The sequence below is a fragment of the Myxocyprinus asiaticus genome, chromosome 7, assembly GCF_019703515.2.
Source record: "Myxocyprinus asiaticus isolate MX2 ecotype Aquarium Trade chromosome 7, UBuf_Myxa_2, whole genome shotgun sequence".
NCBI lineage: Eukaryota > Metazoa > Chordata > Actinopteri > Cypriniformes > Catostomidae > Myxocyprinus > Myxocyprinus asiaticus.
Window position 1 is genome coordinate 44,609,910 of NC_059350.1, and position 22,112 is coordinate 44,632,021.

Consider the following 22,112-nt stretch of genomic DNA (forward strand, 5'->3'; position numbering starts at 1 on the left):
ATAAACGTTATTAATGTCCTGACTATACATTGTGATCAGCTGAATGCCACTTTGGTGAATAAAAGTACCAATTTCTTTTCATATGAGCAAAATCTCTACATTATTCCAAAATTTTGGCCACCAGTGTATATGCACCAATATAGCAATACTTTGTCAGTGACTTATGTGACTATTTTTGAGTGATGATGCAAAGAGATTTTTTAATTAAAGTGTTGAATCAGTTCAAACAGACAGTAACAGGAAGAAAGTACAGTAATTGAACTTGCCATCTCTGTCACCCTATTTAAATCAAAGATGCTATTAAAACATCTAAATGCTTTCATATTCACATGTTGTGAGACAGGGTGGATGGATGGATGGATGGACTAATTGATTGACTGATTTTGTTTTTCTTTGTGTTTAGCACCAGATGAACCCCCTATCATTTTGAATGTCAAACCTTCAACCACAACATCTGTGATTGTCCAGTGGCAGGTAAAACATCATCCAGCTCACGTCTTTGTTCTTATATGGCCTCTGTTCCAAACCTTTGTGACCTACCTTGCTGTCCATGGTCAACATAGGCAGACCTTAGCTACCTAAGGCAGCATCCTAATCTAAATAAATTATTGGACTGATTTGAAATGCTCTTCATAAACAGCAGCTACTTTTGACAATCATTCTACGCAAATCGTGCTGCTTACATGAAGTGCACAAGTGAACCACATAATGCTCACAGTTGATTCCAACAGCTTTCTGCTAAAAACATGACACTCTAATAAGCAAAAAAAAAAAAAAAAAAAAAATGTGTGTGTGTGTGTGTGTGTAGGCATGAACTATTTCTGTTTTTCGGTGTAACTGAAAGGCCAGAAGGTCAAACTTTCGAACCATGTCTAATAGCAGAGTTGTGTATTCAGTATTCAGCTTCCCTCTCAATGTTAATTATGTTTGGCAAGAAGGTTCTTAGCCTTACTAATTAACCTCAATTAGTTAGCAATGGTTTCAGGTACTTCTATCTATTCACACACATACAGATACATTTACAAAGCAGCCTGCTTTGACCCCATCTTAATTAACTTTGCCTATAACACTGATCAAATACTAAATAGACTCATCCATAATGGAATAGGAGAGTGAGAAACACATATTAGACCGAGAGTGAGTGAGTGAGAACAACCAGATCAGGCCTCTACTGACCTGTTGCTGGCTAACTTGTCCTCTGTTGATCTGTGCTGTCTTCTGGGCTGATGTATATTATGCAGTAATTACTTTCCGTCACTGTCTCTAACTGCTAATTATTCAGCAGCAGGCTGTAGAGGAGTTGTCTTTAGCCTTCTTTCATTTAGTATCATCATGGATCATAAACTGAAAAGTCAGGTGAATATTTCATTGTCTGTGTATAATAGAGTAATTAGACGATAGTTTGCTACTTGGAGACTGATTGAAACTGCATATGTCTGTGTCTGTAGCCTCCCCAGGAGGGGACTGTCAATGGGATTCTTGTGGGATACCGTGTGTATTATCGTGAGATTTCACGTGAGAACACCCCAGCTGAACCAAAGATGACAACCAACCAATCAACAATGAGTCCTGAGTTTAGAGGTTAGAATGTCTAATCTATCTGTCTATCTATCTGTCTGTCTGTCTATCTATCTATCAATCTATAGGATCTATCTATCTGTCTACCTACCTACCTGCCTGCCTGCCTTCCTGTCGGTCTCTCTGTCTGTCTGTCCTCTTTTAAATTCCAGTTCAATTTCTGATTTTAAATTGAGGTAGCAAATGGGATACAGAATTTTAATTTTAATAGATGTGCAATTAAAATGGAATGAAAAGAAATTCATATAAATGTAAGTGTAGTTTTGCTTTAATAATAAAATTAATTGTTCATTTATTTCTATTTGATCTAACCCTAAAATACTTTTGCTGGTGTAACCTACTGTAGTCATGTATAATATTGTTTAATATGTTTGATTTGGATTAATTCAATTAATTTAGATATCACATGAAGCATTTTTTTGGGTTAACTGACCATTTTTTTTATGTATATATATATATATAAACTACCGGTCAAAAGTTTTGAAACACTTGCCTGAAATGTTTCTCATGATCTTAAAAATCTTTTGATCTGAAGGTGAATGCTTAAATGTTTGAAATTAGTTTTGTAGACAAAAATATAAATGTGCCACCATATTAATGTATTTCATTTTTTTTTTTTTATTGATGACTTGGACCAAAAAATAAAGAAAAGCAGCCAATAAGTGCCCAACATAGATGGGAACTCCTTCAATACTGTTTAAAAATCATCCCAGGGTGATACCTCAAGAAGCTGGTTGAGAAAATGTCAAGAGTATATGTCTGCAAATTCTAGGCAAAGGGTGACTACTTTGAAGATGCTAAAATATAACCCAGTTTTGATTTATTTTGGATTTTGTTTAGTCACAACATAATTCCCATAGTTCCATTTATGTTATTCCATAGTTTTGATGACTTTACTATTATTCTAAAATGTGAAAAAAAATTATAATAATGAATAAGTGTTTCAAAACTTTTGACCGGTAGTGTATATCTGTCTACAGTTGCTGCCTGAATTTTGGTCTTAAACTAAGATTATTGCTCTCAAATTGTATTGTTTCTTGCCAGATTATATTTATTGTTGTCAATGATGATGATGTCAATGCTAAAAAATACTTTTCATTTTAATAAATATGTTTTGTCAGTATAATTCTACTTTCTATTACGGACAACTGTTTTGTCTTCTGTGCTCAAGGGCATTTTAAACAGTGTCTCTTGTATAATTTCTGTCTCTCTCTTCCTCTCTCTGGGTTTATTTCACTACTCAAACAGCTAAGGGCACTTTTAAAACAGTGAGCAGCCCTTCATTAACAGAATTTGAATTAACGCGTAAGTATTTTTTTATATTATTTTAATTGCTGAGCTGTTTCAATAGTTCTAATCTTTGAAGTGTTAACACAGTTACATTAAAGCCTGAAGGCTTTCAAACTCCCTGTTTTATCTTCTCATCTCCTCTACCTAACAAACACTTCCGCTAGTCTCCATGTTTTGTTGTTCAGCCTCTGGTCTTGTCATGATCTGCAGTGATGAAGGGAAAATCTAAATCTGTTTTGTCCCTCCACATCCCTCACTTCACATCTCCTTCCTTCTGTTGTCGCCTAGTTTTAAAAATTCCCTTTTTCAAATTTTTTGGGTCTCTCTCACTGTGTTTCTCTTAAGTAGTACATTCACACTTCACCACACTTCAACATTTTGTTTGACTGCTGCTTCCATCCTAATTTTTTGTCTGCTCGCTACAAATGTTAATGGATTTAATGATGTTTTTCAGAGCTCAGCAAGTACAGACGTTACGAGATTGCCATGACAGCATTTAATGTTGTTGGAGAGAGCCCTTTGAGTAAACCAGTGGAGGTGTTTGTGGGAGAAGCAGGTATGATTTTACAGCTTATTAAGATAACAGTCGCTCATATGGCTCAACTCTTCAAAAAAGTATGATGGCGGTAGTGTGGTACAGTGGTGGTACAGTGGTGGTTTCTATATTCATATCACTTACAAAAATTTACCCTTACAGTACTAAAAATACCATGGTATTATCATGGTATATGTTAAAAGAACATGGTACTTTTTTGTAAGGGATACCATAGTATTTACATGGTAATTAAAAAAAACATGGGAACACCAAAGTGTTTTTATTTTTGTAATTTTTTTATTTTTTTTTTATAAATTGTGCAATAACTACAAAAACTGTTTGAGCGGCTATAGCTGCATTAACACTGTCAACAACTTTTGAGTTTTGTTTACTAATATTTGGCACAGATAGGATCTTATTGCATGCAATGTGAACAGCATTTGATTTGGGCTACTTTCCAATCTGGTTATTTGGCCTGCATCTAAACACTCATATAAAACTGTCCTTCTTAATTTAAAGATTTCCTTCATTGTTACGTGTCAAATTAATGTGTATGCATGCTGGACAAAGCCGAGCTACAATTGCATTACCTAGATACAGTATGTTAGTCCAACTGGTACGATGCCATTCAGACTAAAGTGTTTACATAACATTTTCAAATGACATCTTATTGTTTCGGTCCGACTGAAATCAACTTTAAAAGTACATGTAAATGTACTGATGGATGGAGTAAATTGACACATAATGCATTTTTTATTGGCACATATGCATTTATTTAGTTGTTTATTTTAGATATGTTGAAGTCCTTCACATCTGCAGTCTTGTTACCTTTTACAGTAAACCTTCATTGAAACCATACAGTCTTTATTATTTGGTTAAAAGCTGTGTGTGACAAAATTACACTGCTCAACTGAACTGCACAGTGTGGACCAATTATCAACGTGACCCATTGGACGGAGCTGCGTGGATTCATTTATATGCGTGACCCACTGATTGTGCAGCACAAACCAATTTTGACTGCCAATTTGTCTGGCTGGATATTCATATAAACAAAGTCACAGCCATCTCTTAATTGAAAGTAAACAGACGGGACAAAAATCAAAATATCAGATCTGTGCATTAGACCTTGCAGTTTCAGTGCAGCCATAAGTGTTTTAATTATCTATCCCCTATATACTACAGCTTTCCTTAATACTGTATGTAGGTCAAATCGGGTACATTCAGAAATATGACGTTATCAGCCCTCATCATGTATTTGTGTGTGTGAGTGTCATATTACATGTCAAAGCTAATTTGACTGTAAACTTATCTGATATGTAAAACATTATGAAAGCTCATTATCTAAGATAATATAAAAAATGAGCCATGTGCACAAATCTGACCTGTCTGAAAGATATGAATGAGAGAATGTCACGTTATTAAATACAGAGTTCCCTTGGCATGACTTTAACCCGCAAAGACAACAAAGCCATCTTAATTGCATATCTCTTATTATAGGAGTGTAGAATGAGCTAAAATAAGAATTTGACACATAGAGCTCACAGTCATGCATAGATCATGACATGAAACTTTGTGGGACATTTTATTAGTGTTGCTTGCTAAGGTGAACATCACCATTTTTATTGCTCATTCACTCATACTCTATGCGATGGGACCTTCAATTTCTAACTGGCGATTGATAACAGCCCAAGAAAATCCTACAGACTTACATCGAAGGGGAAACCCGAGTCGTATACAGTGACATAGGGGTGAGCTCTTTTGACTTACACCGATGAGCCAAAACATTATGACCACTCACAGGTGAAGCGAATAACATTGATCATCTCCTAACAAGGCCACATGTCAGGGTCTGGGTAGATTAGATGTTAAGTGAACATTCAGTTCTCGTAGTCAACGTGTTGAATGCAGGACTAAGACCTGAGCGACTGTGACAAGGGCCAAATTCTTATGGCCAGATGACTGGGTCAGAGCATCTCTGAAATGGCAAGGCTTGTGGGGTGCTCCCGGTGAGCAGTAGTAAGTACCTACTGACAGTGGTCGGAGGAGGGACAAACCACAAACCAGTGACAGGGTGTTGGGCGCCCAAGGCTCATCGATGCGTGAGGGCAATGAAGGCTATCCCATCTGGTCTGAACCGACAGAAGGTCTACTGTGGCACAAGTCACAGAAAATGTTAATGATGGTTACTGGAGGAATGTGTCACAACACACAGTGCATCACACCCTAATGCGTATGGGGGTGTGTAGCTGCAGACCAGTCAGAGTGCCCATGATGACCCCTGTCCACCGTCGAGAGTGCCTACAATGGGCACTTCAGTGTTGGAACTGGACCCTGGAGAAGTGGAAGAAGGTGGCCTGGTCTGATGAGTCCCATTTTCTTTTACAACACATGGATGGCCGTGTACGTGTGTGCCGTTTACCTAGGAAAGTGATGGCACCAGGTTGCACTGTGGGAAAATTGCAAGCCAGTGGAGGAAGTGTGATGTACTGGGCAATGTTCTGCTGGGAAACCCTGGGTCCGGCCATTCATGTGGATGTCAATTTGACACGTGTCACCTACCTAAACATCGTTGCAGACCAGGTACACCCCTTCATGGCAATGGTATTCCCTGATGGCAGTGGCCTTTTTCAGCAGGATAATGCACACTGCCACACCGCACACATTGTTCGGGAATGGTTTGAGGAACACGATGAAGAATTCAAGGTATTGGCCTCCAAATTCCCCAGATCTCAATCCGATTAAGCATCTGTGGGATGTGCTGGACCAACAAGTCAGATCCATGGCGGCTCCACCTCGCAATTTACAGAACTTGAAGGATCTACTGCTAATGCCTTGGTGCCAGATACCACAAAACATCTTCAGGGGTCTTGTATAGTCCATGACTTCACGGGTCGGTGCTGTTTTGGCAGCACACGGAGGACCAACAGCATATTAGGCAGGTGGTCATAATGTTTTGGCTTATCAGTGTATACAACTAAGTTACCACCACATTACAATATGTTCTACATATGTATTACAGTGTGTGAATAAATGACTCGACCGCTGTTTCTTTTCACTTTAGTCACTGTCAATTATACCACAGGGAAATGTCATCTGTCACTTACCCTTTACATGAGGCAGATACTCATGAATATAGTGTAGTGGTAGTGGTTTTCCTGCTATGTTTTTTTTACTATGACTTATTCCATCCCTTGTTGACTTGTACAGGTTTGATGTTCAAGCCAAAAATGTTAAATGTGTGTGTGTGTTCGTAGCTCCCTCGGTGGCTCCTCAGAACATACAGGTGAAATCTGTGTCTGCTACCCAACTGGACATCGAATGGCAGCCTCCCCCGGTAGAGACACAGAACGGGAATATTCAGGGATACAAGGTGCCGATAACGTTTTATCCACATGAACACGCAAAGTATTATCTGTAATGACTGTAAAATTATTAGGTGTGTTTGATGGCAACACAATGATGTAACGTATTAAGAAGTCTAAAATTTGGTGTCACTATTGTTTGATTGGATTTGATTATTTTCAGATGATTCACAATTATTTTCAGAAAAATGCTAAAGATACTAATGGAGTTGGAGGGACAATTTACACCATAGTGGTGAATTTTTACAAATGTAAATTGCTCAATAATTGTGTTTCGGATAAGAAATGAATGTGTAATACATTGGGTATTATTAATAATAATTATTATTAAATTTTAAATTTTCGATTCATTGTATTTTCATTGTCAGATTAATGTACCATGCATATTCACACCACTATAAATGGTCCATAATTCCCATGCACAAATTCATTGTGTCCACTGATAGCGTTTTCACACACTGTCTGCATTATTTTAGTACCTGATTCACTAAACTTTGCAAATTGGGTAATGAAGGAAACACACTCAAAAATTGTGCCGAACACAATTTGCATAGCGCAATCCCTGATCATGCATGCCGCAGCTGTTAAGTGAATTCGCCCCTATGTATTTCACATTAAATTGGCACATTACATGACTAGAGGGGCAATATACATATATTCCACAGTTGTTTATTCGGTTGCGAGTCCTGACATTAACCTGGATAAAAAATATTTCCAAAATCAATCTGGCAGTCCATCTTTTTACCTGCATAAATATACTGTACTTCATCTGCAGTCTGTCTTATTTTATCTCACTGTCATCTGTTGATTTCACCATATTATCTTCCTCCCTTTTTTTCCTCTTTACACCATCTGTACATCTGTCTTATTTAGACATTTGACAAGAAACTGGTTATAAATCCTTCTGTTTTGACAACAAAATATCCATTCACAGTTAGTCATAATTCATTCAAATCTTATTTTGGTGTGTATTTGTTTGTTTATTTGCATATTTAAAGGTATCGTTCACCCAAATAGGAAAACTTTCATTATTTACTCAACCTCATGTGCTTATGTGCTTTGCGTGGAACACAAAAGTAGATTTTTTAGGCAGCTCTTGCCATTCAATAACAGTTTATAGTGAGCACATCGGTCAAGCTTCAAAAAAGACAAAAAAGCACCATAAATGTACTATAAAAGAAGTCCATACGACTTTTGCGCTATATTCCAAGTCTTCTGAAGACATACAATAACTTTGTGCGAGGAACAGACTGAAATTTAAGTCTTTATTCATTGATAATCTTCACCTGAATCAAAGCTCCCATTTACCCTACATTTGTGTCCAGATGCAAAAATTCCACATCAACATCATTCACATCAAAATGGCTCTCTCATGTGTAGTACCTGTACATGGCATGCCATTTTTTAATTCTTGACTGAAACACAGTCTAGATGCTAATAATTATTTCTATCTGTTCTTCAAAACAAAGCTGTATTGATTTGGAATACAGAGTTTTATTAGAATATAAGTTATATAGGCCATTTTCATGCTTGACAGACATGGTCAGTATGAACTGTTTTATTGATCATACAAGCTTGAACGACATGAGGGTGAGCGAATAATGACAGAATTTTCATTATTTTCATTTTTGCATGAACTTTTCCTGTAAATCTGTCATTTACTTCTTTCCACAGATCCATTATTGGGAAAAGGACAAACAGAATGAGACCGAGATGGAACTGGTTTTGTTTGCTCCAGAAACATCTGTACACCTGAAGAACCTGACATCTTACACAACTTACCACGTGCAACTGTCTGCATTTAACACAGCGGGGGATGGGCCGCTCAGTGCAGCCCGGAAAGGACGCACCCTGCAGGCTGGTGAGTACCGCTGTGGCCCTGTTACACTCACAAGGAGCCAACCGAGAATCTCACGTCCAAAACATTGTCAAACTGTGTCAGTCTGTTGGTATTAGTGCTTCCATTATATCACAGAATGTGGAGCCTGTTGCTATTTTCCCAATTAAGACACCCCAAAGCTTTGGCATAGAGAAATATAGGTTTGATTGAACAATGCAGGCTGTAACTGAGATAAATAGTACACAGACTGAAGTAATGGTGCACAGACTGATAATATCCAACAAGCACCTAAGTTACTAAACATATGAATCCACTAAAAATTACTGGGGGCCTGGGTAGCTCGGCGAGTAAAGACACTGACTACCACCCCTGGAGTCGTGAGTTTGAATCCAGGGCTTGCTGAGTGACTCCAGCCAGGTCTCCTAAGCAACCAAATTGGCCCGGTTGCTAGGGAGGGTATAGTCACATAGCAAAACCTCCTCGTGGTCGCTACAATGTGGTTTACACTCTCATTGGGGCGCATGGTGAGTTGTGCGTGGATGCCGCAGAGAATAACGTGAGCCTCCACACGTGCTATGTCTTCGCAGTAACACGCCACGTGATAGAAAGCGCCATGGGTTATGCTTATATAAATATATAAGCATAACCCTACTTAAAAGTAACTAAATTAATTGAAAGTCAGTAACAGTATTCTGATTTCAAGAATTTTAAATGTAATCCATTTCACTACTTTTTTGACTAAAAAGTAATTATAGTTAACTTGAATTACAGTAACTAATTACTTTTTAATTGGATTACACCCAACACTGGTTCTGGGTGGTTGTTAGTAGGGATGGGTCATGATGGTTGTCCAGCAACCAACTAGTTGGTTGGTGAGGTTGACTTATGTTTCTGGATTTATTTATTTAAAAAAAAACATTATATATATTTTTGTGGCAATCCTTTAATTTGTGTGCTGACAGCTTGTTGTGCTTCAGTAAATCCATCTTTAATTTAATCCACTTTTAAGAAATGTTCCAAGTTCAATGCAAGTTAAGCTCATTTACAGTTGCACTCAGTAAATTTTTAACTATATCAAAGTATGGATTACACTGACACCTATTGGCTTGGATGCTGCATCAAGCAAACACAGTAGTTTTCAGTTACCAATGCCATTGTAGAAATTCACTATGCATAGTAAACTAGGAATAATTTAATCCATGAATAAAAGTATCCAACAACAGGGCAGTTACTGAGATTAAGCGAGTAGTATTACGCTGGTCATGTGATGCTAACATGGCAGTCCCCATGAGGCGTCCCTGCTCCACGTAGAATAAAAGAGCTTTTAAAAGGTAACTGGTATGACAACCTCTACCCCTAAACCTAACTCTTACCTTCCCTTACAAAAATGAACCATGGTTTACTACATTAACTATAGTTTCACCATGGTATTTTGTAATAAAATCATAGTAGCCACAAAATTAAACATGGTTACTATATTAACACCATATTACTGTAGTAACACCAGGGTTAATTGCATTAAAACTATGGTTTCTGCCAAAAACATGGTTACTACAACATTACTATAGCAAAACATGGTTAATTTTACCTTGATCAAACATTTCTCTCAACTCCCGACATTCACCTTGACCAACTTACTGTGAGGAAATCAACCTTTAGTTAAATTTTTATTTATTATTTTAAGTAGTATTAAAGGAAATATTAAGAGTGGTGATAGGAAAGTGGATGGGCAAAAGTGGGATTCGAACCTGGGTCGTCCGCATGGAAAAAGTACACCTGTGCTGTCTTAACACACTGCACCATTGCAGCAACACTTGGGGTGCAGTTTGTCTTTAATTTCTGTGTTTTCATCAGACTATTGGAGTGCAAATAGCCATGCTGTGTGGCAGGTGCTATTTATACCTAGTGCAAATAGTCACACACACACACACACAAAAAAAGCAAAAATTGCTGATACAGTACGGCATTTACAACGGAAGTGTTTGAGGCAGTCCATAAATGCTGAAATACACATCGTTTCAAAAGTATAGCCACCGGATGTAAACATTATCCATGTTAACATGATTTGTGTTACACTTTATCATCAAGTGTGATACAATAACCCTATCTGTGTAAAATGATATCCAATAGTACAACTTTGTTTCATGACAATTATAATGTTTACATCTCTTGCTATACTTTTGAAACTGTGTGTGTATTTTAGCATTGTTAGTTTTACTTAATTTTACTAATTTGTTTTACTTGACAGATGTCTGGGCAAGCTTTTTATTTTGATACCTCTAACACATAGCATTACTAACACACTCTCTTTCTCTCTCAAGCTCCTGGAGCACCCAGTCATGTGGTATTTTCAGAGGTAACAGGTACCTCACTGAATGTGTCATGGGGAGTTCCTCTGCAGCCTAACGGAGTGGTGGAGGGCTACCGAGTGGTCTATGAGCCCACCGCACCAGTTCATGGTGAGCAGAAGGAAGAGAATATTCAAACAGTAATGCATATACTGTATCCCCTAAAGAAAAGTCGAAACTTTATTCCACTTTTTCCACAAACACTCTACTGTGACCTTTCATTTGGCAGGTGTCAGTAAAACCGTAACAGTGGATATCAAAGGGAACTGGCAGCGCTGGCTGAAGGTTCGAGACCTGATGAGGGGCGTAGTCTACCGATTCAAAGTTCAGGCCAGAACCATCGGTTACGGACCCGAACTGGAAGCAAATATCACCGCAGGACCAGTGGAGGGTATGACCTACTATGAACATACTGAATAATAATGGACAATAATGCAAAATATCATGCGTAATAAATTCCACAGTGATTGGATGAAAAAGAAATATCCACTGCAATTACAGAAACAAGATTTCAGCTGGAGGTTTTCTTAGTATTCAATTAATTGTAGAATGGTTAAAGTACTGTATCTTACTAGTGCTTTTTAAAACACCATTATGGCCTCACATCCTGTAACCCAGCAGGAAGACGCCATTTCAGCAATGTCCTTTATAATTTCAAAGCTTAAAACTAGTTGGAGATGGAAATGAAAATAAGGCCATGGTTTGATTAGTGCACTGTAATTAGAATGTGATTTTATATGGCCTGTGAATAATAGCACATTTTCAAGATACAATGCCTTCATTGCGGCAGGACACTGGGCCTTATGTAGACAAGTTTAGAATGTTCTTCAGAGTAGATGTAGTTCATTAATGTAGGTGCTGATGATTCTGATTGATCAATGGAGTATTAGCTTTCTTGTAATTTGCCGGAATTTAGAGCCCTTACAAGAACTGTCGCAGTGTCATGCAGTGTAAGAAATTTAATTTTGCATTAAATAGTAAATGTTGCAAATTTGCAAAGTTAGGCAAATTTTTTGTAACCGTACAAAAATATACTGTGTCATGCTTTATGACATATTTAGTCTGAATAATCAGATAAGCTGTTACCTATGCATGTAAATCAAAATCAAATCATGTTATGGCATAATGTTTATCCCTAGGCACAAATTAGAATATTAATCAATATATTAGATATATACAAATAAGAAATGGAGGAATTCATTTTTTTCTCCCAACTTTTTTGGAGTTCCTACTTTTAATTTCTGACCCTGTTACCATGGTACTAAATAATTAAAAATATGAATATACACTTATGCCATGGCATTTACATTGTGCTTTAAGGTGATACATAGAATACCATGGTATTACTATGGTACGTGTCCAAAAAACATGATATTACCATGGTACTTGTCCAAAAAAACACGGTAATGATACTTTTCGGCACTTTTTTCTTATGGTACTCCAAAGTACTCCATTGAATACTATGGTATTACTATGGTACATGTCCAAAAAACATGATATTACCATGGTACTTGCTAATAAAAATAAAATTAAAAAAACATGGTAATGGTACATTTTGGCACTGTTTTCTTAGTAGCTTTTACATTTACATGGTAATCCAAGGTGCTTAATAGAATACCATAGTGTTATAGGACATGTCCAAAAAACATGGTGTTATAGTGTTATTTAAAAAAATAAAATAATAATAAATAAAAAACATGGCAATACCACGATACTTCTTGACAATTTTTCTTAGTGTTGCGACTATTTTGGTTGGTGATTTATCATCGGCACACAAAAGACTGGGAACAAGTAAATTGAATCACATGACATTTAGGATCATCTAGTATATTTAAAAGGTGAAAGGATTTGTGGGAAATGAAGAGTGTTAACAGTATAGTGGATGTGAATGTTGTAAGGTAACCAATAAAGAACATGTTTTGAAGAGGGTGTATCCCTACGGCTTCAGTATGACCTTTATGAAATCTAAACAACTTTCCAATGGATTGAGCTGTCAGTTTTTAAGTTGAAAGAGGAGGAAATCCTTTTAAAGAATTTTTAAATAATAAAAAAGTCATAATTTCCATCCCTCAGCCTGATGTTTGAGGCCTGTGTTTCACTCTGACACATTATGATTGATAATAATGGCCAGATCCATTTTTAGGAGCTGCTTTTTACGTTATTGATTGTTCAGAAAGCATTTTCAGAATTTAGTTCTAATGTGCCTTATATTTTATAGGCTCGCCTGGTTCGCCCTTGCAGACGTCAATCACAAAGTCAGCATCAGCTTTGACACTTCATTGGACAGAGGGTGCTGAAGGGGCGGGGCCTGTCACAGGATATGTCATTGAATCTCGTCCATCAGGTAATCAGTGGCCCTAAGTGCACTTTTTTTTGCCATTACTTCAAATTTACCCTTGAATTTTTCATGGCCATTTCTTTTTTCTCATTTGTAACAGCAGTGTTTCCCAATCTTATAGTATGCACTCCCCCTAAATAAGGCTCAACTACCCCTTCATATTCTGACATCAAACCATAAAAGTGTTTTTTAACTCATGTTATCCTTTATATAATTTAGCATTATTGTTAATATTATCAGTCACTTTTACACCAAAAAAACTAAAACAAAAAACATTCTAAACTGTGGGTAAAGAAAACCAGACTCACCTAGTAGAACATATATTTTGCTACAATCAGCCTGATCTCATGAAAATTACGTGACCATGGCCACATTTTTGCAAATCAAAAGTTCCAACGGGGGGCGCCAAAAGCGAGTGAAATGATGTTGTAATCGGACATGGTTTTTTAAGGTGAATTTTAGATAAAGATTTTAATGAGTAAAACATACTTTCCTAACCTAAAGCTTTAACATAAACCGAAACAATAGTGTCTTAAAAGCAGATGAGAGGTGAACAAAACAGATATCCTTACCCTAAACCAACGCCTTAACATAATCGATAGTGTTTTAAAAGCAAATGTGACATGAAAAGCACATTTTCTGAAGCAACCACGTCATATGTCGCTTTTATGACACTTTAGTCTTACATGTCAGCTTGCGTCCTTGACTGGGCTTGAACTGCAGTCTTCCAAGTCCAAAGTTCAGCACTCTATTAGGTGAGCTACCGCAGAAGCTAATCACATTGGAATTAGTGTGTAAATGTAGGTGGGTCTGTAATACAAGCGTAAAAAAAAAATTAAATGATGCGTCAGAGTAAAAGGGTTTTGATATCATAACATAGCAGTGTGTGAGTAATAGAGTGAAAAATAAGTCATTGTACTCCGTTGTTGAAAGTAAATAAAACACACAGTTGTTGTAGCACCTCTAGTGTTCATTTCACCAGGAAACTGCGGCAAAATGTAGTACGAGGCACGTAAAACTCAGTTTGCAAAAATGTAGTTATAGTAACGTTCAATGTGTGAGACTAGGTTGGCTACAATTGTCATCCAAACAAACAAATAAAACATGCAAACAGTTCTTTCCTTAAACAGGAGCTAAAAAAAAAAATCATGATTATTCATGAGTAGTTTTAATATGTTGACTTTATTATTTCTAAGAACCCCCTGGAACCTTCACAAAGTCAACATTTTCCTAGCCATATTATTATTATTAAAGGAATAGTTTACCCAAAAATGAAACTTTTGTCATCATTCACTCACCTTCATGTCGTTTCAAACCTGTATGACTTTTTGTCTTCCATGGAACACAAAAGGAGATGTTAGGCAGAATGGGCCTCAGTCACCATTCGCATACATTAAATGGAGAAAAACAAAAAAGATACGATGGAAATGAATGGTGACTGATGCTAACATTCCCTAGCTTGAGAATCACTGTAATTACACCATCTTTTTAAACTAGGCTTATTCTCAACTAACCTTCTTCTCGCTTCTTCCATCTTTCTTTCCCTGTGTGGCATCCAATTACTCCTCCTCCATCTTTTGAAATCCTGCATCTCCAGATGAAGGTTTATGGGACACATTTGTCAAGCATCTCCCACCTGGAAGCTTCTCGTACACCATTAGTCTGGACCGCCTACGCTCAGGTGTGGCCTATGAATTCCGTGTCATCGCCGTCAATAGCTTCGGCTATGGGAATCCCAGCCCACCTTCTACTGCCATGTCTGGTAATATTCCTCTTATCTCAGAGAACTAGAGTATTTTTGACCAGTTTTTATAAAGCATTTGTTTATTAGAAGTAGCTCAACTGGTAGAGCATGGCACTAAATTGGACTTTTATGTTCTGTTTTTATATGTATTACATTAGCATTCCATTCTGAAAAACTCCAGAGATTGTGGAGTGTAAAGTTTCAGTTGATGAAAAGTGTTTGATTTCTGTGTGGACCTTTGGACTCATTTTGCAGCCTCTACTGCCATCTAGTGTCAAACAGCTAAACGTTCCCACATCTAAAAGCGGAGGAAGAAACAGAAAATTGTGCTATGATCCTTTACAAAGTGCTTTTAAATTTTACAGCACTGTTACATTATTTTCAAATATTAATAATCTGTTAAGAGCTGTAGCTGTCAGGCATAATTTTCTGGGATGTTATATACAAAAAGTCAATAATAGTATGACAATAAGATGCATTTTTCTGAAATATTCTGCTTTGTTGTCGTAGCTCTGTCTGAAACGCCCTTCTATGATGAGTGGTGGTTCCTGATCGTCATGGCGCTGATCAGCCTCATTCTCATTCTGATGGTTGTGTTTGGTCTGCTATTGCTCGGACAGAACAAGAAGTACAGGAGCTGTGGCACAGGTAAGACTGTATAATAATAGTAGTATATTGTATAATAATATACCAATATAATGATTATTATGAACATAATACATGTGTCATGTACTAAATTAAAATTCTTAAGTATCCATAAAACTAAAGTGTGTAATTTCTGTGACACAAAGGTCATTAAACAGATCTGCAAAAATAATCGCTGTTTTCAAATTGATTCCAGAAAACTCCCTCTGTCTTCCATTGGTTATACAAAAATAAAAGTCCCGCCCCAAACTCAAGCTATTGGACAAGCCAAGTGTTGCTGTGTTTTGCTGGACTGGCCACTCATACAAACAGAGGAATGTTTTAATAGCGTCTCAGAGACAAAGTGTTACACTTTTAGGTGAAATCAAACTACAAATTGCTTATTTATAGTTGACTACAGATTAAACTGGGAATACAAGAAAGACTTTTAACATTGAATATACACACATCAACTTTAATCTACTTTGCAGTGAAAACTATAGCAATAGGTAAAAAAACTGCAAAAACTACACATAGAAACAGTATGATAATTGTAGGCAATTATAGCCTTTTATTTTATGTTTATTTTATATTAATAATAATTAATCCCTCATTCACTAAAAGGCACCATGGTGCATGACTTTCTTTATTCTAAAGAACACAAATGAAGATTTTTAGAAGAATAATCTCAGCTCTGTAGTTCAGTACAATGTAAGTGTATGGTGACCAACACTTTGAAGCTCAAATAAACACAAAGGCAGCATAAAAGTATTCCATATGACTCCATTGGTTTAATCTATGTCTTCTGAAGCAATCCAATTAGTTTTGGGTGAGAACAGACAGGGCCTTTTCTAGGCATAGGCAAACTAGGAGGCCGCCGTATTGCACCCCAACAACCCCACCCCCCCCCCACCCACCCACACACACACACACACACACACACCTTTTTATGATAAATCTTGACATCAGCAGTCTCCTTGGCGATCGTGATTTCAAGCTCGATTACACTTCCTAGCGTCATCTAGCACTCTGTGCATGCGTCAAGCACTAGGAAGTGTAATCGAGCTTGAAATCATGATCGTGCTTAGAGACTGCAATGGCAAGATGTACAGTGAAAAGTGAGTTACATTTTGGCCTGTTCCCACCCAAAATAAATTAGATAGCTTCAGAAGACATGGAGTCTTATGGATTACTTTTATACTGCCTTTATATGCTTTTTGGAGCTTCAAAGTTTTGGACTCTATTCACTTGCATTGTGGACCTACAGAGATGAAAATCTTCATTTGTGTTTGCAGAAGAAAAAAATTCATACACATCTGGGATGGCATGAGGGTGAGAAAATGATGAGAGAAGTTTTATGTTTTGGATGAACTATACGTTTAACATATACCATGTAAATATCATGCTTTACGAAAATGGTAATCATATAGTATCATAGTATATATCAAAGAGCAATTATATTGCCATCTGATACCATCACTGTACTGTGGTTCTGCCTCAGTATGTTTGTTTCCTGGACAGTTTCTGGAAGTCCTAGTTTTGTTTAAGGATTATTCTCTGTGTTTTTAGTTTCTCCAGCTGGGTCATTAAGGCTTCCCAAAATACTAGATAAGGCTAGAGTTAATCAAGTAATTTATCACAGTGCTTGCTGTCATTACGTGAATTAAATATAATATTTTCTACAGGAAAGCATATCTCTACTGTGGAAGAGGCTGTAACCCTTGACAACGGCGGCTTCACGGCACTAGAGCTGAACAGCAGACATCTGAATGTGAAAAGCTCTTTCCTCAAGAAGAATGGAACAAGGTGGGGTGTCATTCAAAGAGCTGTTGTTAGATTATTGTAAAATGCGAAGTACTATGGTATAAAAGGTTTTTATTTTGGTTGTTTTGGACAAGTAATCGAGATTTTTCTTCTTTTCCAGTAGAGGATTTTTATGTGTAAGTGGCTCATTTCATTGTATGAAACTTGAATAAGAAAAATACATGTAATGTAAGAAAGATTTTGTCAAAAATAAAGGTGCACTCAGTATTTTTTGTTTATGTCATCTTGGACTAACACTGACACCTAGAGGCATGGATGCAGCGTCATTCAAACGCAATAGTTTTCTGTTTCCAGTACCATTATAGAAATTCACTATTCAGTTGGCCATGATTCATTTAATCCATGAGTGAAAGTGTCCAATAACAAGGCAGTTACTGAGATGAAGCGAGTAGCGAGTCGGCTGGTCATGTGCTCCTAACATTGCAGCCCCCATTAGGGCACCCTCTCAATGTAGAATAAAACAAAAAGCTTTTATAAGATTACTGATATGACTGGAGTCTTCATTTTATGTGAGTGTGCATGATTCTTTAAACATATAAACATATTTTAAAATTATTATTCACTTCTTTAGGAGTAAAACTTTTTAAACAAAAATACTGAGTGCATCTTTAAAGTGTCCTCAAAGAGTATTTGGACATTAGTGGAGCATGTCCATAGTTAATGTGATGTACTACATTTGTTGTTACCTTGCAAGAACACCTGTGTAAGAACACCTGGGAATTGACTTTTATACATCCACTAAAATTAATTTGGGATTAATCTATTTTAAATGGGTAAATGTTGGAATTTTAACTCTAGTGTTTGGTTCACAGATCTCCGCCACGGCCCAGTCCAGGTGGGCTCCACTACTCTGATGAAGACATCTGCAACAACTACAATGGGGCTGTTTTAACAGAGAGCACCACCCTCACAGAGAAACCCACAGAGCTCTCTGAGTCCGAGGTATACACCTACACCAATACTATGACTAAACCTCTTTCACATTTTGCCTGATATTCAATAAAGGACTTTTATTGGGGATATGAAGAAGTTTATATAGAGACGCCTACAGGTGCTTTCACAAACACAGCCTTTTCTGGAAAATTAGCACCAGCACCTGTTGGGAAAAAGCGGTTAATCCGCTTTGGCAATTTTCCATAATGATAAGTTGTAACATTACCAGAAATGTTCTGTTTTGATGCTATGTGTGAAGAAAGCCGTAAGATTAATGGTTATAGCATGTACAAGGTCAGGACGTGTTGACGCTAGAAGTCTGCTTTGGATTTGCATAAACATTAGTAATGCAGTTTGTCAGTTCCATTTGAAGTTGTCGAATACAATGTCGTTGGGTCACATAAATGTAAAACTATCAACAACATAACAAGTGTTGGGTAAGTTACTTAAACATAGTAATCCACTACAAATAACTGATTATTTCTCTATATTTGTAATCAGATTACTTTACTAATGGCTTAGTTTGGAAAAAGTAATCACAGAAGTAATTACTTTACTTTTAAGTTACTTTCTAAAACACTTTTCCGCTCAACAAATTCAAAATGTCTATATTTCTTTCTTGTTCATTGTTACACACAAGTCATACACTCAGCACCTCATATTTCCTTCACAATGACTCATTACTAGGCCATAATTCATGTACTCTTCATAAATAATATAGTAGAAATCAGCATAACCCTATAATGTATTTAAAAGTAATTAAAGTCACTAAATGTAATCTGATTACGAGAATTTAAAATGTAATTCATTGCAATACTTTTTTGACAAAAAAGTAACTATTACAGTAACTAATAACGTTGTAACTGGATTACATCCAACCCTGAACAAAAGAGAATGTAAACATTCAGATACAAATAAGTCATACCTTGCCATGTTTTTTTTTATTTGAAAGCTACTTATCACAGAATTTAACAGCATTTTGGTGCTGATGTGTGAATTAGGGCTGGGTATTCCATGGAACCACATAATACGATACGTATTGCAATACACATGTCACGATTCGATATATTGCAATACATCACAATATCATAGTTTGACTAGGTTACAAATTTCATTTGGGTGTATTTCAGTTATATAGTGATGTCTGATGAAGAACATGTAGCTCGAAACATCACGTTTTTGTCACTTGGTGAGCTCATTAAATCTATTTGGAAGTAACAGTGTGCCAATTTTGTTGTGTGTTTACATGAGATGAATACACAAATAGTTGAATATAAATATCGATACATAGATCTAAATTATCGATATGATATCATGAGAAAAAGAATCGCAATATATTGATATTTGATTGTATAGACACAGCCCTAGTGTGAATAGTAGCAGAACAGAATTTTTTGGTCTTTTTTTTTTTATCATAAAAGACTGAAAGTCATTGCATGTGTGAATGGCAAATGCACCGCCTTTTTTTTTCTCCCCAATTTGGAATGCCCAATTCCCAATGCACTCTAAGTCCTCGTGGTGGCATAGTGACTCGCCTCAATCCGGGTGGTGGAGGACGAATCTCAGTTGCCTCCGCGTCTGAGACCGTCAATCGCATCTTATTACGTGGCTTGTTGAGCATGTTACCGTGGAGTCGTAGCGTGTGTGGATGCCCACGCTATTCTCCGCAGCATCCACGCACAACTCGCCGAGAGCGAGAACCACACATTATAGCGACCACGAGGAGGTTACCCCATGTGACTTTACCCTCCCTAGCAACCGGGCCAATATGGTTGCTTAGGGGACCTGGCTGGAGTCACTCAGCATGCCCTGGATTCGAACTCGTGACTCCAGGGGTGGTAGTCAGCATCAATACACACTGAGATACCCATGCCCCCAAATGCGGTGCCTTTAACAGAAAAGGCAATCCAGCAGTTTTACTACAATATAACGGGTTTCATGTGTAAAAATGGCTTACCATTTAAAACTTCTGTGTAATGTGAGTTGCTTAAAGTACTGTATTCTCCAAAAAAGTAAAAGTGCACTAATTAATTTTTTCCACTCAAATATTTTATATGGAAGGAAATGAATAGTACTTTTGACAAATGTTTAAAATGACATGAGATGAAGTAAGACTCCAGTCATATCAGTGACTTTTTATTCTACTAAAGGTGGGTTGCCCCTTCATGGTGGCTGCCATGTTGAGATCATATGACCAGCTAAATCCTACTCACTTTATCTCCATAACGCCCCAATTATTGGACACTTTCAGAATAAATTACACCTGCAAATTGTTTATGTCCACAAGAGCATCAGTAATCAAAAATGTTTGCGTGATGCATTCTCCAAACCAATGTGTCTGTATAAAACCTAAGACTGCTGTCGTGTTGACTAGCAAAACATAAAGAAAAATTACTTAGTGCACCTTTATGCAAAATGTTTGTCTGTGCTCTTACTTTGCTGTCTGTTGTCTTTCTCTTTGGTTTTGTCCCATCCCATCCCTCCTCGCATACAGGCAAGCGAAAGTGATTACGAGGACGAGCAGCCCAAGCACTCGTTTGTCAATCACTACATGAGCGACCCCACCTATTACAACTCATGGAAGCGACAACCCAAAGGTGTGAAGCCTGGCGTAGGCTTCGAGGAATGTGCCATGACAGATGCCGAGGGGGGTTATTATCAGACTGTTGTGACCCAGCACAGCGTAGGGGGCGTCTATACCCCAACAGGGCAACCCGCATCAGGAACACGCACTCCAGTGACTGGCTTCTCTTCATTTGTCTAATGAGCCAACCAGATCAAAATGATGGGAAGCTAACAAACAGGAAGTGGAAACGGGACAAATCGAACTTGGATGTTGCGATTGTTTTCAACGGCGAAGAATGTTTTCCCAGAGACTTATAATGCTCAGTTCCCCTAAAATGTGTATTTAAGACCTCTCTTCAAAGAAGGGAGGGAATTAAAGTATCTTATTTTTAATGTGTTAATCATTTTTGGGCAGATTTTCGAAGATTAACCACAACCCCTAAGGAGCAGAGACTTTGCACTGTGAGACTGTTTAGCAAGAGGCGGTATTAATTTTAAAGACTCAAAGACCTACAAAGGAGGATAAAGGAAATTCCTTTGTTATGAGTCCCCGTTCCATAGCAACTCTCTGGGATTAGTCGTAATGTGTGGGCAAACAAACGCTTGAGTGATTCAGTGAATCACTTCCTCAGAAAACTCTAATTGAAGTTGAAACATCACCGTATATCTGACTTGTACAGTGTGTGGTAGACTGGAACAACAACGTGTTTTGTGTGTGTTTGTTCGTGTCGGGGGTGGGTGGCTTTGTTTTGGACAACAAGAAGCACTGAAAATACTTCATTTGCACACATATTGCTCTCTGAAACCAAAAGAGAGATGTTGTAATCGAAAAGTAAAGGAAATGTGTGCTCGCAACAGAGTGATTTCTTAGGTTAGCAATACTGTATGATAAATATTCTGTATGTGTGTATATTTTTAGGATCAATTTTGTACAAACAACGTTTTTACTGTAGAGTACATTTGTGCCAAGTCGAAGTAGTTCCCTAGTGATGTTCATTTCAGCAAGTCACAATCCACACTGTTTGTTTGACTGGCTTGCAGTGTATGTACAATTCAGTCACCCAGAGAACTAAAAAGAAATGTTAGACAGTCCTAATCCAAATAGACACAGATTTTTCATCTCCTTTAATG

The 22,112-nt window shown here is 37.3% G+C and overlaps 1 protein-coding gene across 1 annotated transcript in view; it reads left to right on the forward strand.

Moving 5' to 3' along the window:
* sdk1b (sidekick cell adhesion molecule 1b) overlaps positions 1 to 22,103 on the forward strand; it is a 316,455-nt gene extending 294,352 nt beyond the window's left edge. The window contains exons 33-46 of the mRNA XM_051702261.1: positions 404 to 474; positions 1,449 to 1,581; positions 2,827 to 2,883; positions 3,323 to 3,424; positions 6,658 to 6,773; positions 8,440 to 8,626; positions 10,927 to 11,064; positions 11,183 to 11,344; positions 13,172 to 13,297; positions 14,889 to 15,053; positions 15,546 to 15,683; positions 17,345 to 17,465; positions 18,296 to 18,425; positions 20,911 to 22,103. Coding sequence (XP_051558221.1) covers positions 404 to 474; positions 1,449 to 1,581; positions 2,827 to 2,883; positions 3,323 to 3,424; positions 6,658 to 6,773; positions 8,440 to 8,626; positions 10,927 to 11,064; positions 11,183 to 11,344; positions 13,172 to 13,297; positions 14,889 to 15,053; positions 15,546 to 15,683; positions 17,345 to 17,465; positions 18,296 to 18,425; positions 20,911 to 21,180 — 1,916 coding nt within the window. The 3' untranslated portion in view covers positions 21,181 to 22,103. The remainder of the gene's footprint in view (positions 1 to 403; positions 475 to 1,448; positions 1,582 to 2,826; positions 2,884 to 3,322; positions 3,425 to 6,657; positions 6,774 to 8,439; positions 8,627 to 10,926; positions 11,065 to 11,182; positions 11,345 to 13,171; positions 13,298 to 14,888; positions 15,054 to 15,545; positions 15,684 to 17,344; positions 17,466 to 18,295; positions 18,426 to 20,910) is intronic.
* Positions 22,104 to 22,112: the final 9 nt, after the last annotated feature.